The following is a 15380-nucleotide window of genomic DNA, read 5'->3' on the forward strand; positions in this document are numbered from 1 at the left end:
CTGTTGCCATATAGCTGAGTGATATGAATAAAAGAAAATCTTCAGCCGTTTTAATGTTGTGCATTAGTTGGTCATTTCTTTTCTTCTCAGTAATATTCCATGTTGTATTATATTGTAATGTAATGATATGACACATGAATGCTTTTCTACAAATGTTTTTAATGATTCAAAGAAAATGGTTATTTAAAACAACAAAATGAGACATTTGTTTAGCGTGTGTAAAGAAGTTGATGCTTATTCATGAGATCCAGTATGTTGACATGGCTTTTCTGCTGTTGTGTTTTGGTTCATGTGTTGTGTGTTGTTAAACAGCAGCACACAGTGTATGTTTACAGTAGGCTCAAGGTGAGTCTGAGCATGTTCTCAAGGTATTTGTTCCTCTCTGTGCTGTTCTGCTGAGTCACCATCACTTTACAGGACATCACACTGTAAAGTGGGTTATCCGGGATCATTTGATTACACAGTATTGCAGCTTGAGTAAATTTTCCCCTGTTGAAATGCTTCACATCAAAGTTGCAATATGAAAGCTGGAGATTGTTGCCATGGAGCGATCACATAGCTTCTCTAGAAAGCAAGAGCAGTGCTGTTTAAGCAAGCATTGACATTTAGAGAGTGCAGAATCAGGACAAGGCCTTACTGCACAACTCGGTGGACCTGAATGACGCAAACCACTTTTCAGCAGCCAGCCACGGTCTGTGAGCCATTTTAAAGCTTATTTAGATTCCCACATGATAGAAATGAAATGCAGAGTACGTGTTCACTATAGATTTTAACATACTGGAGACTAATTGAGGACATCTTATAATATGGCTGCCCCCAAAATACCTGCAGATGCAATTGATCACATTACAAATGGTACAGTAACAGGGTGTGAGGGGTCTGTATAAGTCTTCTCTTCAGTCCTTTGACTTGATTTGACTTGTGTAAAATCACTTTTGTTTTGACAGTCCAGCTCTCTGTGTCTTTTTCCCCCCGTCCCACCCAGACCACCAGCAGCGGCAGCAGCAGGATGAGCTCAGATGGGGGCGGACGGCCCGTCAAGGTGGGCTCCCTGGTGGAGGTGATCGGGAAGGGGCAGCACGGCACGGTGGCTTTCATCGGCGCAACGCTCTTTGCTTCTGGAAAATGGGTGGGGGTCATCCTGGATGAGGCCAAGGGCAAGAACGATGGCACAGTGCAGGGCAAGCGCTACTTCACCTGTGAGGAGAACCACGGGATTTTTGTGAGACAGTCACAGGTAACTACACAAATATTCAATAAATGTTTGATGTTAGTGGCTAGTCCTGAGGACGATGCTATTGTTTCTACCCCTCCTCCTATTGTTTAGCTGCTCATTGTTTATGATCTTTGAGATTTTGTTTTGCTTGATGCTGTGGGTTTGTGTGGGGGTTGATATTTTTCACTGCGGTCTGCACGGTGCCTCCTCCTATTGCTACAAATTGCCTGTTGTTTTTTTTTTTTAATCCAAAACATATTTGTTTTTCTCTCCTGGAAAAATACAGGATAGTGCATCTGTGACTACAGATCACCTACAGTACATGTACAGTGGGGGAAAAGTGTTCACAGCAACATTTCTTTCATTACACATACTTCCAGTTCAACTATTCACATAAAATTAAGGCCATACATCAACTCTATAAGGCGGCAGAGGTAAAACAATCAAAACATTTTTATCTATAAAGTTATGTGCAAATTGGAGGGACACATGAAAAAGAAAGTGTTTGAACATTTAGAAAGAAAAAGCCCAGAACTACTACTAATTAGAATCAGCTGGGTTAGTGCATGTGGCTCTTGTAGTTCCATTTATTTGAAAAGGGTTAGCCGTGTGTGAATGCATCATTTGTTACCAAGCTGTCAGGCAAGAAACATCTCATGATGGGTAGAAGCTCTCCCAAGACCTTTGCAACAAGATTGTTGAGCAACAAGACGAGGGTAATGCAAGATGAAGATCCAAATACGAAACATCTTGAATGAGGCCCCAGCAGCCAGAGGAGAGTGAGAGATCCCTGGACCACTGATGCTCCTCTGCTTGAGTGAAAAGAGAGGATAAGGAGGAGAAAGTCAGAAGGGAGACACCCATATGCTTGAGAGAACAATCAAGGGGTTGGAGAGATGAAGTGGCTTACACAGAGTTTACATGGACTCTATTGTACATACTAGTTTAATAGAAACAGGTAAATGTCCTAGGGTACACACAAAAACCATGCATACACCTTTTCCTATACATAAGCTGGCTTATATAAACGGAGTGTGCAGGAAGACTGTGCGCAGCTCACACATACTTTAGACCATGTGTGTATAGGAAAGGAAGACTGTGCGCAGCTCACACATACTTTAGACCATGTGTACACACGATTTGAGTAGGTGTGATATGGTGAAGGCCATTTTAAACCGTGCATTATTGGTAGCTGTTTACATACATTTCAGCTCAAAGTTTATTTTTAAACATTGTGTGTACTGTGTTTTGCCATTCAGCAGCTTTTGTTCCATTTGTGATCCCTAAATTGAGAAACATGTCAATAGCACTTCTTCTTTAGTGTTGCTTTCACTGTCATGTCTAATACCGTATGGTTCAGAGACCGTCTCTGTATGCAAATGACTAATAAAAGGGGTGTCTACATCCATTTATGGATAAAGGTGGGAGTGGAAAAGAAGTTGGTACAATTGTTTTCTAAAGCAGAACCAGTCGTACTTGCGGCTTTATAAATCTGACGAAAACAACCTATGTACTCACTTCTTCCTTTAGTGCATACACACAGTTTTAGTTATGAATCTACACAGAGTTTTATACATCTGGCCCCTGGAGCATAAAAGAATAAGGCACTAACTGAAGTTGTAAAGGTGAGTTTGAGTTTCAAGTTCATCCAGCTGTACACACACAAACCCAAACACAAGTCAGCTGCAGTGTCAATTAGGTGTTGTGTTACCAAACCTCTTTTTTATGCCCCCCACTTGGACTGAAAGACCGGCTTCCCCTGCAGTGCAGTTGTTATTGTTGCTATGGAAATGGGGATAAATTACTTGTGACGGAGGTAGTGCTATATTTGAAGGAATATCAATAAACAATTGTATTTTTGTGGCTTCTCTCTGCTAATGAATATAAACCTGTGATGTTCTGGAAGACTGACTGTCTCTTGCTGTGTCTCTGTCTCAGATCCAGCTTGTTGATGATGGAGCAGACACGTCTCCGGAGACGCCAGAGCCCAGCACTGGCAAGGTCCCCAAACGAGGTAAGGACACACATTAACACGGTCTTAAGGTTTTATCCTTGGTCACTGTTGAGTAGTATTCTGCAGGTGTATCTAACAGTGACCAGTCGCTACAGCACAGTGTCAGTCCTGACCTTTCGGACACAGAGGTTGCTTTGGGGACATGCGTTCTCAAAGTGTGTTGATATTTGAGAGCAAAGAAAAAAACAAAATATGAAAAGTGCTGCAGTTTGTGAGCACACATAGTGTCGTGTGTGTGTAGCCAGAATCAGCAAGTTCATGCTGTATCCTGTACAGCAGTGGTGCAGCACCACAGTCTGGACGCCACACATGCGCAGCAATGGTGGACCCTTTACTCCTTTTAATACGTCACCTGGGTTTATCTTTGCCACACAGTTTTATTCTTCGGATAACAGAGAGTGCAAAGTACAAATCTGACAAAGGGCCTGGATTTTGAATGCAGGATAAGTGTTTTTTTTCCCAGCATACTCACCACCCGGTCCTCCCTCGCTCTCAGATTCTGATTTGTAAACTGAATTGTGCTCGAAACATTTGTGCACTTTGAAAACTTTTGATGCCGACGGACTTTCACATGAAACTCAGTGAAGAAATCTGAGTAGACTCAGAAACGAGTGCACGCAGGATTAAGCTCTCAAAACTGGTTCTGAGCTTAAGTATGTGTCTGTGTGGTCTCAAAAGCTGAGTTGCACCCAAAATGTGGTTTGTGTGCCCTCAAACACTTCCTGTATCACTGTGGACCATGTGATGAAAAGACCATAAATTGTGTTGCATCAGAATCCATGTAGGACTTTATACCTTGTAAAGGATAATAAACCTTTATTGTGATGTTAGATGTTGTCACTGACAGCCTTTGTTCCTCTCTTATCTGTTCAGAGATCCTGGAGACACCCAAGTCCAATAAACTGGTGAGTCTAACGAGCACTGTGGCATAAGGTTCCCCTGCAGGACATCAGGAGCAGATAATCGCAGCGATCACCTGTACACACACTCACACTCTGCATAAAAACCCTAACCTGCACACCTAGACAAACTCTGCGCTATCTAAAGTAAACACTGACTGTTCCTGTTGAAGGATAATATTACCTGCATGGTGCCACAGGCGATTCAGCACTGAGAGTTCATGTTTTTGATCCTGGCTTTAAAACACCTGCAAATTTCACAGTTTATGTTTGTAGCAAGGGTGTGAAGATACTTGGTAACCTGCAAGAGAAGTATATTGCCTGCAGTCAAGGTTATTTATTTGTGCATCTTTTGTGTGTGAGGTAGGGACACACTGACAGTTTGCAACCTAGAAGTGGTAATTTACACTTTGAATGTTGCAGAATATCTCCATATGCTCTTCTCTGCATGTCTGTAAAGGGATAGAGAGGAAACAAAAAGAGGTAGAAATGCTTGTTGCTTTTTTCTCCCTTTCATAATTACGCTATCTTCTTCCCTAAATCTAAAAATATTTAAAAGACTGACAGTCTAAATAACTGAATTACAGACTTCCAGTCTCCAATTTATGGAGATAAATATATTTCCTTCAATTAATCTTAAATAATCCCTGAAATTTGTTTCCAAGTGAACAAACAGGTTGAAGGTTTTGTTTTCTTACTTGACCAGCAGAGGGCGATGTTCGTTCATAAAGGCACTGTGTTCATTTCGATAAGGTATCTGATTATTAAACTGTTAAATTTCCCCTGTGATTAGTTTAAGCTTGTTAATTAAATTAAAGATGACTTGACCTGGTGTGTAGCTGCACTCTCACCAACGCACACTGCTGAGAAGTACTCGGCAGGTTTATTGCACAGGAATGCATGTCATGTTTATAAAAAGATGGCTCCTGGCATCAAGCAAACCTGAGAACATCAGCAGAATCTTTATATTGAGACTTTGTTGATTTTAATAACACATCAGGGATGTTTTTGTTTGGTTTGAGTTGATTGAGAATAAACACGAGCGTAAGTGAGGTAAAGATGTTTGTGAAGATTTCCCGTGCTGTTTATTTAAGCTATGGCCCACCAGCAGAGAGCACCGACTCGCTGCACTCCTTGTCACCTCCGGCATGTCACTGAAAACATCAACTTTAAACTTAACTCCCTCCCTCCCTCCTTTCCTTTTCTCCCTTCCTTCTTTCCTTCCACCGTGCAGCGAGGAGTGAAGCCCAAAAAGGTGCTGCATGTTTCTCTAACCTCGGTACAGTGGTAATGTTTAGTAACTGTGGCTCTAAATGGCCTTGCTGCCGCATGGCCTCCAGGCCTCACCACTAGTTTACCCATGATTCCTCTCAGCCCACCACACCCTCATCCATAGCCTTGTCACCACACTGCTTTGTGTTGATGTGAGGGGAAATGGACGCTGCTGGAGAGAGAGATGATGCCTGTGCTGTCCATAGTCCACCACCTGACCTCTTGTCATCTCACCATGGTCTCTGCTCTGGTCTGTTTGCATTGGTTCACCTCTGCGGGACATGGTGTGTGTGTTTTGTTGCCTTAATGTCTGTCTGCTGCCTGTGCATGTTGAAGTCACAGTGAAACAGAAGAATGGCTTTCTCATCTAGTTCATCAATACCCTGACATATCCATGATCAGTGCCCAGGTAGTTCCCAAATCATATGTGTAGTTTTATATTAACACCTAGCGACGTCTAGGAAATCTGTAATATCAGTGGTTCATTTTTGGTCTTCATGTAGGAGCATGCATAATATTCAGCTGTAGACTCTGGCAGGGTGGTGCACAAAGACCACGATTCGGTTCATTAAGGGAAAGAAAATACAAGTCATTGTATTTGACATTGCTTGTCATTTATTATGAGCTTTTGTAAGCATCAACAGGTACATTTTTTAAATAATATTTTAAATGAAACAATATATAGGATAAAAAAATAGAACATTGCTCTTAATTATTACTAATAAGTGCTCCAGTAACCAGGGAAAGGCTGTTTACATGATGAACAAACAGTGTTTGTACTACACTGGTTTCTTTTCCTTGCAGCAGTGATAATCACATTTTCATGGCGCCGTTTCAAATGAGTTGGCAAGTTTTACATGTTGCCAAAAACACACTACTGAATGCACGTGTTAGGTGGTGGACTAGAGCATAATAGACAAATAAGACGTAATGAGTGGACATACTAGTGAAACAGCAGCCTCTGACATCCATGGTTGACATGCAGTGGGTCAATAATAACATTAGCCAATCACCTGGGCCACTTTTGAGCAGCCCCTCCACAAGGGGATCGAGTGCCAACGTAACGTTTTGGCTGAACATACGTCAAACAAGACTCCATGAAAGTATAATTTCCCTGTGACTCTTAGCATTTTATGTCGAGCCATCGGGTCCAGTGCTGGTTAACAATCATCCTTTGCTGAGTCATGCACTGTATATGCAGACGTTCCTTTGCTCTGTTGTAGAAAATGTCAGCTTGTGACCGAGGTGAAGTCTGGCGCCCTCCTGCCTGCAGAGTAGGCTATGGATTTCCTGCCAGCTTAGCTCTTCTTTATTGCCTCCACCTCTGCAGGCTGACTTTCAACCTTAAGAGCAGAGTTTATTCTGAACCACGGTGCTTAAATATTCAGCCATGAAGTCCAGATCTAACTGAGGTTTCAGAACATGCAGGGAAATCTGAAACAGCTGATGGATCCCATTTCTAGACACAACACAGACAATATAATTGGAATAATTCACCTCAGCCAGAAAACGTTTCCTTGCTTGTTGCTTATCTTTGACTTGAGAGTTTCCTATGTTTCAGCTCCACAAACCATTCCCTTGCTATTTATGAATACACTTCTGTTCCCTGAGGAGGTGGATGAGTTATGTGTATATTTAAATTTTTTTTTTGAAACATTTCTAAATATCCTGGAGTCTCTTTAATTTGGCTGCCAAATCCTGAGCTAGCCTCACAGTCTGCCACACCTAGACTGGGGTTTGCTTTGCTTTGCGTGTAGCCACAGAGAGCTGACTACATCCAGACAAAGGAGATGGAAACAGAAAACCATGGGCTTGGTTTTAGAAGTATAAAGATACAAGGAGCTCGGAGGTTTCTCATACGACAACAAAAAAAAAAAAAAACTGAACTAGCAAGTAACAGTATGATGGCGTTGGCTACTCTAGTTCTTATAATAATGCTAGTATGAGGGGGAAGAAATATAAATGTTCTAAAAATATTTCTTTTAAAATCAGGACAGAGCTTGGTTCACTAACACTATCGCCACCTTTGATTTGATGACTTATGATGATTTTATGTAGTGTGTGTGTGAGCGAAATATTTTGGGAAATGCGCTCTTTCAGTTTCTTGAGAGGAGGCAAATATGAGAACTTTCATATCACTTTTCACGGCTCTTCAGGGAAAGAAGGTACAGTCAGAGGCAGATTAGCTTAGCTTAGCATAAAGACTGGAAACATAGGCAAACAGCTAGCCTTGCTCTGTCTGTCACCAGTGTTTTTACACTTGGTCTAATGAACTTTGTTTACTGTAAAGATATGAAAGTAGTGTTGGTCTTCTCATCTTAATCTCTACAAGAATGCAAAAAGTGCATTTCTCAAAGTGTCAAACCATTACTCGAAATAAAATCACTGATTAAATAATCTTTTATCCAAAGACCACGCACAAGAGGTGGTGTTGGTTTCTCGGTCCTCAGTCATCTCACCAACAACTTGCACGTGTGCAGCCTTTATGGTACCTGAGAGGTCAAACCCAGGGCATACATTTCAATTGAAAGTGGCTCAGATGAACCTATCAACATTTTTATATAGTCAAAGCTTCTCTCATCTGGATTCTTGTGTATGGACAGTTTAAGGACAAGATAGAATTTCAGTGAGTGAATTCGATCCCCCTTGTCCTGCTGGAGGCTGCAGAGCAGTGATCTCAGAGGCAGCGATCCTCCCTGTGTCTGATGGGAAGGCGGTAACTTGATATATCTCCACCCATCCCATCATCCTCTCTGCCTCCAGCGGTGGATGACCTCTCAGAGCAGCACTTAGACTGTGTGGTGGAGAAAGAGTGAGGGGATTACAGAGATGTTTAATAATTGAACAGGACAGATTCCCATCAGCTGCTCTGTGATGGATACACATAAACTCGTTTTCTTTCCGCTTCAGCCGTCTTGTCTCTGAAGTAGTAGCAGTAAATCCAGACATTTTTCTTCTACAATACCTGCTATCATACAGAAAAACTGCACCATAACTTTATTGAGTTTCATCACAGCGGTTTTAAATGACTTGTGCCCATTTTTATGCCCACAGCCTGAAAGTATTTGGAGTTTAAAACTCTCCACTGAGCTATTCCTTGTACATCCTTCTTTCTTTCTGCTGAGCTGCACAGAATGAGATTAGTGGAGCTGAGGAAGAAGCTACTCAAATGCTTTATGGCTGTTTAGGAATGAAGTGACCTATTAATAATAAGAACTCTTACTACAGTCAGTATCACCTTTAACAGGACTACCATGTTGTTGGAGTCTTAGTTCTGGCTGCCATCATCCTGGATGTTTTAAACCATTTTGCACAGATCCATACTCCTTGTGTTCTCCTTTATTAGAACAAATGTGACTGTTCTAGGGTCTGCCAGTATGTGGGCAATTACAGCGAGACAGCAGAAATGAGTTTTCCTTCAGAGATGTTTCTGTGGCAGCCTTGCTCCTTGTTCTGAATTGCTGCCTTTATTGTTGTTGTATTTTCAGTCATCCAGGTACCTGTAATACATGAACAATGAAGTGAAATGAAATGGCATTTCAGTGTGATTATCAGGCTTAAGGCGAGGGTACATGCTCAGAACAAACCAGTTCAGTTACCGTGGTGTCCAATCACATCTGACGGTGACAGTTTTTATATCTGTTCTGAACTCCCACACTTGAAGAAGGTGGGATGACTAATAATAATCAGCAGTTGTTTAAATGTGGGGTTAACGGCACACGCTTTCAGACGGCATTGCCTGGGTGTACATGTAAGAATAGTCGTATGACTCATGAAAAATTTAGTTCAGCACAGCTGGGAAATCACTGCATCATTGTTGGTTTTGGAATTAAATTGTCGGACAGGTGTGGGGAAAGGGGTTTTGGATCTTCTGTCACTTCAAGGGCTGAGCGTCACAGACAGGGTAGGGATGTCAGAAGTTGTGGAGACGGACTGGAGAGGTGTTATGGTTTTGAGTCGTCCGTCCGGCCCATTCTCATGAACACAATGTCTCAAACACCTTAAGTGAAATTTTTTTTTAATTTGGCTGAAATATCCATTTGGACTCGAGACTGAACTGATTAGATTTTGGTGTTCAAAGGTCAAGGTCACTGTGACCTTTTGTTTATCCCATTCTTGTGAACACCTCAGAAACACATTGAGGAAATTTCTTCAAATCTGCCACAAATGTCCAGTTGATTTGAAGGATGAACTTAGATTAGATTTTGGTGATTACTGGTCAGAGGTCAAGGTCACAGTGACCCTATGTTTGTCCCTTCCTCGTGAATTTGACTGGTTAGCAGAGACATACAACTACGAAGCAGTACAGTAATTCTTTATTTAATGGCATTTGTTGACACTAACAGATTGCGTGAATATCACCAGCTGTATTTTTTTAAAATAAATAAAGAAAGCTGCTATTATTACTGTGCATTTTAAATCCAGACCAGGTTAAGTTTCCCCTCTGCTTTTGTCAGCCTCATTGAAAGGAGGAGAGATTTGTGAATGTTGCTAGGAGACAGGAGAGGCTTGCATCAGTTGTTGCTGCTCATATTCCCCTCTCCCCTTCATTTGCAGCCCCACCCTCCTCTGTCTGTCCCCAATCACTGCCTCCCTCCTTGTCTGTCTGTGGTAGAGGTGGGGATGAGTGGGTGAGCAGCAGTGTGCACGAGGGCGGAGGCTGCACAGTGATGTAATGCAGGAGCAGGGCATTGGCCGGGCTGACAAATGACGGGTTAGACGACGAGAGGCGTCTCCTGTGAACAGTAGCAGGTTAGAGGCTCGCGGCAGCAGGTTGCCAGAGCCCTAATCGGAGCTGAAAGGAAAAGGGAGGCGCCGACTGAGGGCTCCGGCAAACAGACTATGAGAGAAGCTGAGAAAGAGGACATAAAGGAGGACGATAGTGGGAGGAAGGGACGGACGGAGGCAGGGAGGGGGAGCCTGGGAAAAAAAAAATCACCGCAGCCATTTGCACCACTGCAGCTCCCCAGCCTGAGCAGCTGCCTGTTTGACTGACTGTTCAGCTTCAGCTGTCTGTCTTTCTGTGGACTTTTGCCTGTTTTATCACTTGTGTGTGTTTCTTGGTGACTGTTGTATGTCTTCTTCTCTTGCAAATATGATGAAACAGACTCCTGCACCCCGGAAGGTACAGAACATCATACGATCGTCCTTATCTGTTGAGATGTTGCTGTTGTCATCTTCATTTGTTTTGTTGGCAGAGCTGCTGTACAGGTCATGCTTGGAAGTTTCAGTTATTCCTCATTTTGTTTTTGATGGGAGTTGCCCTTTTGTTGCTTTCACATGATATTAGATATTCCCAGTGTGGAAACAGAAGTGTCCCTGCAGATTAGTTTTGCCAGTTTATGTTCCTCTCAGTAATTCACATTGTGCAGACACTCGGTTGGCTGTTTATTAGGAACAACAAGCTCTAACTACTGCATAGTATACAACAGTTAAATCCTCCCTTCATACAGGGGAGAATGTTTGTGCCCAGACTGTTTTGGAATGAAAACTGAACATTATCACCTTCATGAAGGAGGAGTTACTGCAGAACTGTTGGATTAGACTGACTTGGTTCTAACTGGGTGTACCTAATAAACTGCCAGCTGTGTGTATATGTGCAGTGGCCTTTTCTTAAATTCCTGTGAAGTTCAGTTCTGTTTCTCTGTCTAAACTCTAAGCTTTATCTTTTATTTGGCCTCATCATACAGAAGCCATGTCTTCCACAGCCTTTCACATGGTCAGTGATTTTTATTTTGTCCATCAGGGGAGAATTAGATCATTTCACTCTTGGTTGCAGATGCAGCAAACAGGCTAATGTGACTTCAGTACAGCATGTTCTTGTATTTACAGCACTATAATGTAAGAGGGCTGTTAGCTCGGGCTTAATCCAGACAAGAACAATAACTCTCCAAAGTGATGGCCGTGCCCAGACCGAGGCAGAGAGAGACAGTCGGTGTGCAAAGGACACGAGGTGCACAGTGAAAGGTGGAAGAGAAAAGGCAGTGCAAAGTGTCTGCACAGACCTGGGTTAGGTGGTTTGTTAACTAAGAACAAATGCGAACTGTGGGTCCATTTACTGGTGCTTTCGATTGTATCACATGATCAGATGGAGTTTTCTCCAAAAAGTAATGTTTATCAGTAGCTAACACCTTATTTTTACAGGTCCATAAATTCATAACAATTTTCTGATAACATCTATGTGAGCTTGGTAATGTGTAAGCTAACATAATCTAGTCCTTCACCAAACATTACTCCATTAGTTGAGTAATAAATTTACCTGGTTTTCATATAATTAATACCAAATTACATATTTATTTCCATGCAGCTTTCTGAGAAATAAATAATGAAGTTATTAGGAAAGAAGGATCCACAGCATCACCACAATGCACTGACGGTCCCTAATATAATTAAAAGCTACAGAACAGCTGCAAGTGCAGCTTCTATTTCAAGAATCATTGCTGCCACTTTTACTTTTTAGTGGTTGATGTTAGTTCTGGTTTGTACATAATACTAATCCTGTTCTCATGACATGTAGAAATGATAGATTCTGTTGTGGATTTATTGCCCAGCTCAACAATATGCAAGTTAATACAGTTTGAATTCAGAAAGATCCCATAAGCCTATGGATTGTAAACATTTCCCAGCTTTTAGAGAAACATAACCTATTTAAACAGGAGTTAAAGATCAACCAATTTTGTTTTTGATAGTCTCTATTTTTTTTTACAGTGGACATGGCTGTCCTGTCTTCCTCAAACCATTTAGAAGTGTTAACCCAGGTCTGCTGTACAGAGACATTAGAGGAAACATGGATGCTTCCTGCACGTCATTGAAGATGCTCTCATCCACTTTGCTGTGTTGTACGTCTAAAACACGAGATGCAGCAGGATAACAAGCTGTTATCTCAGTGCTGTCTACAGTACAAGCACAGCCTGACAGAACTGGGCTCAGATGAACCGAATCCCCTGCATCACCGGAGACAAAGTGGTCATTTAGTGTCCGTGCCAGTCACTGTGTCCATGTTGTTACTGAGCGTTTTAGTCACGTGGGTGAAAGGAAAAAAAAAAAGGATGTGGAGACCGGCTAGCACAAGAGAGAGAGAGAAAACCTCCTGTGAGTCCATGATCATGGACTCACAGGAGGTTTTCTCTCTGCTGTTTATTGTCAGTAACGTTGCTGAATTCCAAGACAGGTGAAGGTCGTTGGCTTCATCAACCCATTTTGTGCTTTTTGTCTGTGATTTCCTGGTTAATATAAACTTTGCCTTGAATCACTAATCCTGGCTGTTTGTTTCCCTCCTCTCCTCCTCTGCTGCCCTCTGACCTTTTCCTGCTCCTCACCTTTCTCCTCCTCAGATCACGGCCAGAAGGCCCAAGGTGAGCCCAGTCCTCAGTGTCGTCAGGGCTTCAATTTTCTACCAGTCAGCATTATTTGTGTGTTATTATTGTTTCATGCCATGCAGCAGTTTGTGTGTTTGCTGTTAAAACATCACCATAGGTTACTACAGTACACTGTTGCTAATTCATTTTGGTTTTATCAGAGGAATGAGTTTTTGTTAATAGCATCACAAAGGTCCTACTCGGTACTGTAGGCCTTTCATTTTATTTAGCGCAGTCTCATTACTTCACACGTTTATTTACAACTCTGTCCTTCATGGTTTCAACATGTGATTGTCTTGATTTTAACACATTTTCTTTTTGCCTTTAACTGGTGCTAAGTTGCTTTAGTTCACTTCTGTCATTTTGTTTGTTTTTATCCCCTAATTTGGTAAAAAAAAAATAATTTATTCAGATAATTGAAAGATTAAATTCATTTAGACAATGAGAAAGTTACCTTACCTCTTAAGATAAACGAGCCATTTAAAAATCCCACATGCACATATATAAGGAAAGTCCACCGGTGGTAGAGATTCACCCAGTAGCCAAACTGTGTTAGTTCCCAGATGCTGGGGTAGCTTAGTGCAGAAATACATGGTTGAGATGTTGAAGAATCTAGACTCACCTGCAGGCATACGATCAGAAACCCAACTCCTGTCATTATCATGTACACAGAGATAGAAAATGGGATGCTCTGTGTCTGTAAACATACCTAATGGTAGCGGTGACTAGAAGAAGAGATGATGACTGCCAGCTCTCACATTTTTGCTGCCATTACAGCATCCACCCAGTTTTATTTATAAGCATCCCCCTTTTTTCACATCATCTTTTTCCTTGGTTTCTTCAGCAGCCCAGCCGGCCTGCAGGCACCGGAGGGAAGGGCGCTGCGTCCGGCTCGGCCTCAGCCTCCGCTGGAGAGATGAGCAGCAGCGAGCCCAGCACGCCAGCCCAGACACCCTTGGCTGCTCCGGTCATCCCCACCCTCCACTCCCCTGGAAACCCTCCGGCCCCCGGCCCCAGCAAGGTCAGTGTCAGCTCAAACCATCATGCTGACAGTCACAGTACAGATTTGATGCTGTACATTCAGGGTGAATAGCAAATGGCTTTATGCTGCATTTATCAAACACCGGGAAAATATTTCCGTTTATTGTAGAGAACTCACTTTACCCTCGAGCAACAGAATTTGATGTTTGATTTCATATTTGAAACAGTCGGTCAAGACCTGCTTAGAGAAGAAACAGAGTTGTCTGTAATGCATAACCAGGAACAAGATCAGTGACCCGTGGTAGTTCAAACTTCAGTGTGCTAACGAGGCCAAAGAACACTGGTGTATGTGTCACAGAAGTGCGGAGGTAAAATCAGATGTGACACCTTCTTACTCAGACACAGCTGTCTGTTTGTGTTGATGTCATCCTGAACAGTTGTCCATTAGGAAACATAAAGCACGGTGTCCTAGAAAACTGCCTGTCTGATAAAAGAGAAAGAGCAGTGTTTTATTTGAGCTGGCGTTAGAGAAGCAACACGCACGTTATTTGTAATTAAATGTCAAATATTATCACGTTAACATTTTCTAAAAGTCAGCTGTTATCTGGCGTTTATTTTTAAGGTGGACATATTCAGTCTCATTCCTATTTTATCCCTTCAGGAGGCTGTTGCTATGGAAACACAGGTGCAGTGACATGGTGTGATATTTGTGCACTTTGTGTTGTTTTGCTCTCACTAACATGTTGAGCTGTAAAAGGCGTGACTCCTGGTCTGATTCTGTTCACAGGCTGGATTTTTAGTGTGAAAGTGTAAATTTATTGCAGGACTGAATTAAAATCTCCTGCTGTCGAGTGGTGTGCGATCATGTGTGCTTATATGAGCACATATTGTAAGTGTGTCCTCCCCTGCTAAGGCATGTGGTGGACTTTCTTCTCTCCACAGGTGAATTCTCTGCATGGCACGTGACATTACAGCTTTCTAACACAGAGAAAGATGAAAGTGCTGCCGCCACAGAGAGAAAACCCTGAGGGATTGTGAAAGTGAAACAATTAATGAAAAGCAATTAATGGAGTAGGGTTAAAGCCCTTTTTTTGTTTTGTTAAATGAATGAAATCTAAATTTAATCATTAGTTCATTACCCTTCATCCTCTGTCTCCCCCCATTTGCTAACAACCAAATTTAACTTGCTACTTTAGGTCGGCTAGTTTATTCTTCCCTCCTCCTTACACATTCCTACTCATGCTGATCATACAGCTGAGACCAATTGATGTTAGCCAAAATTCTTTCTCATAATACACAGCTGTACCTCCCTGAAACCAAAGTTACATTCTTGTGATAAATCAGGCACACACACAACGATTTAATAAGCATACTGTGAGATTGTGAAGATTATATTATTAAAACTTATCCTTTTAAGTGCATTTAATTTACTTTCCCTTTGATTACTCCCTCTAAGCAGAGCAGTGCTAGGCACAACTCCCCAGAAGTGCATTTAATAATGAAGTGAATTCATACACACACTTCAACCATGTGAAGGTTATACTTTTATCTCATAATGCAGTGTCTTATTAAAGTAACAATTTCCAAACTATATTAGTGCTTTAGTTATATAGCAACCTAAATGCTTCAATATTTCACAC

General features: G+C 41.9%; 1 protein-coding gene across 1 annotated transcript in view; it reads left to right on the top strand.

The window, feature by feature from the left end:
* dctn1b (dynactin 1b) overlaps window positions 1-15380 on the top strand; it is a 33580-nt gene that overhangs the window by 1431 nt on the left and 16769 nt on the right. Inside the window, exons 2-8 of the mRNA XM_020604136.1 lie at window positions 986-1237; window positions 3155-3230; window positions 4104-4135; window positions 5364-5408; window positions 10509-10526; window positions 12736-12756; window positions 13604-13780. Of these exons, the coding sequence (XP_020459792.1) occupies window positions 986-1237; window positions 3155-3230; window positions 4104-4135; window positions 5364-5408; window positions 10509-10526; window positions 12736-12756; window positions 13604-13780 (621 nt within the window). The remainder of the gene's footprint in view (window positions 1-985; window positions 1238-3154; window positions 3231-4103; window positions 4136-5363; window positions 5409-10508; window positions 10527-12735; window positions 12757-13603; window positions 13781-15380) is intronic.

This window comes from Monopterus albus, unplaced genomic scaffold, assembly GCF_001952655.1.
Source record: "Monopterus albus unplaced genomic scaffold, M_albus_1.0 scaffold64.1, whole genome shotgun sequence".
Taxonomy (NCBI): Eukaryota; Metazoa; Chordata; class Actinopteri; order Synbranchiformes; family Synbranchidae; genus Monopterus; species Monopterus albus.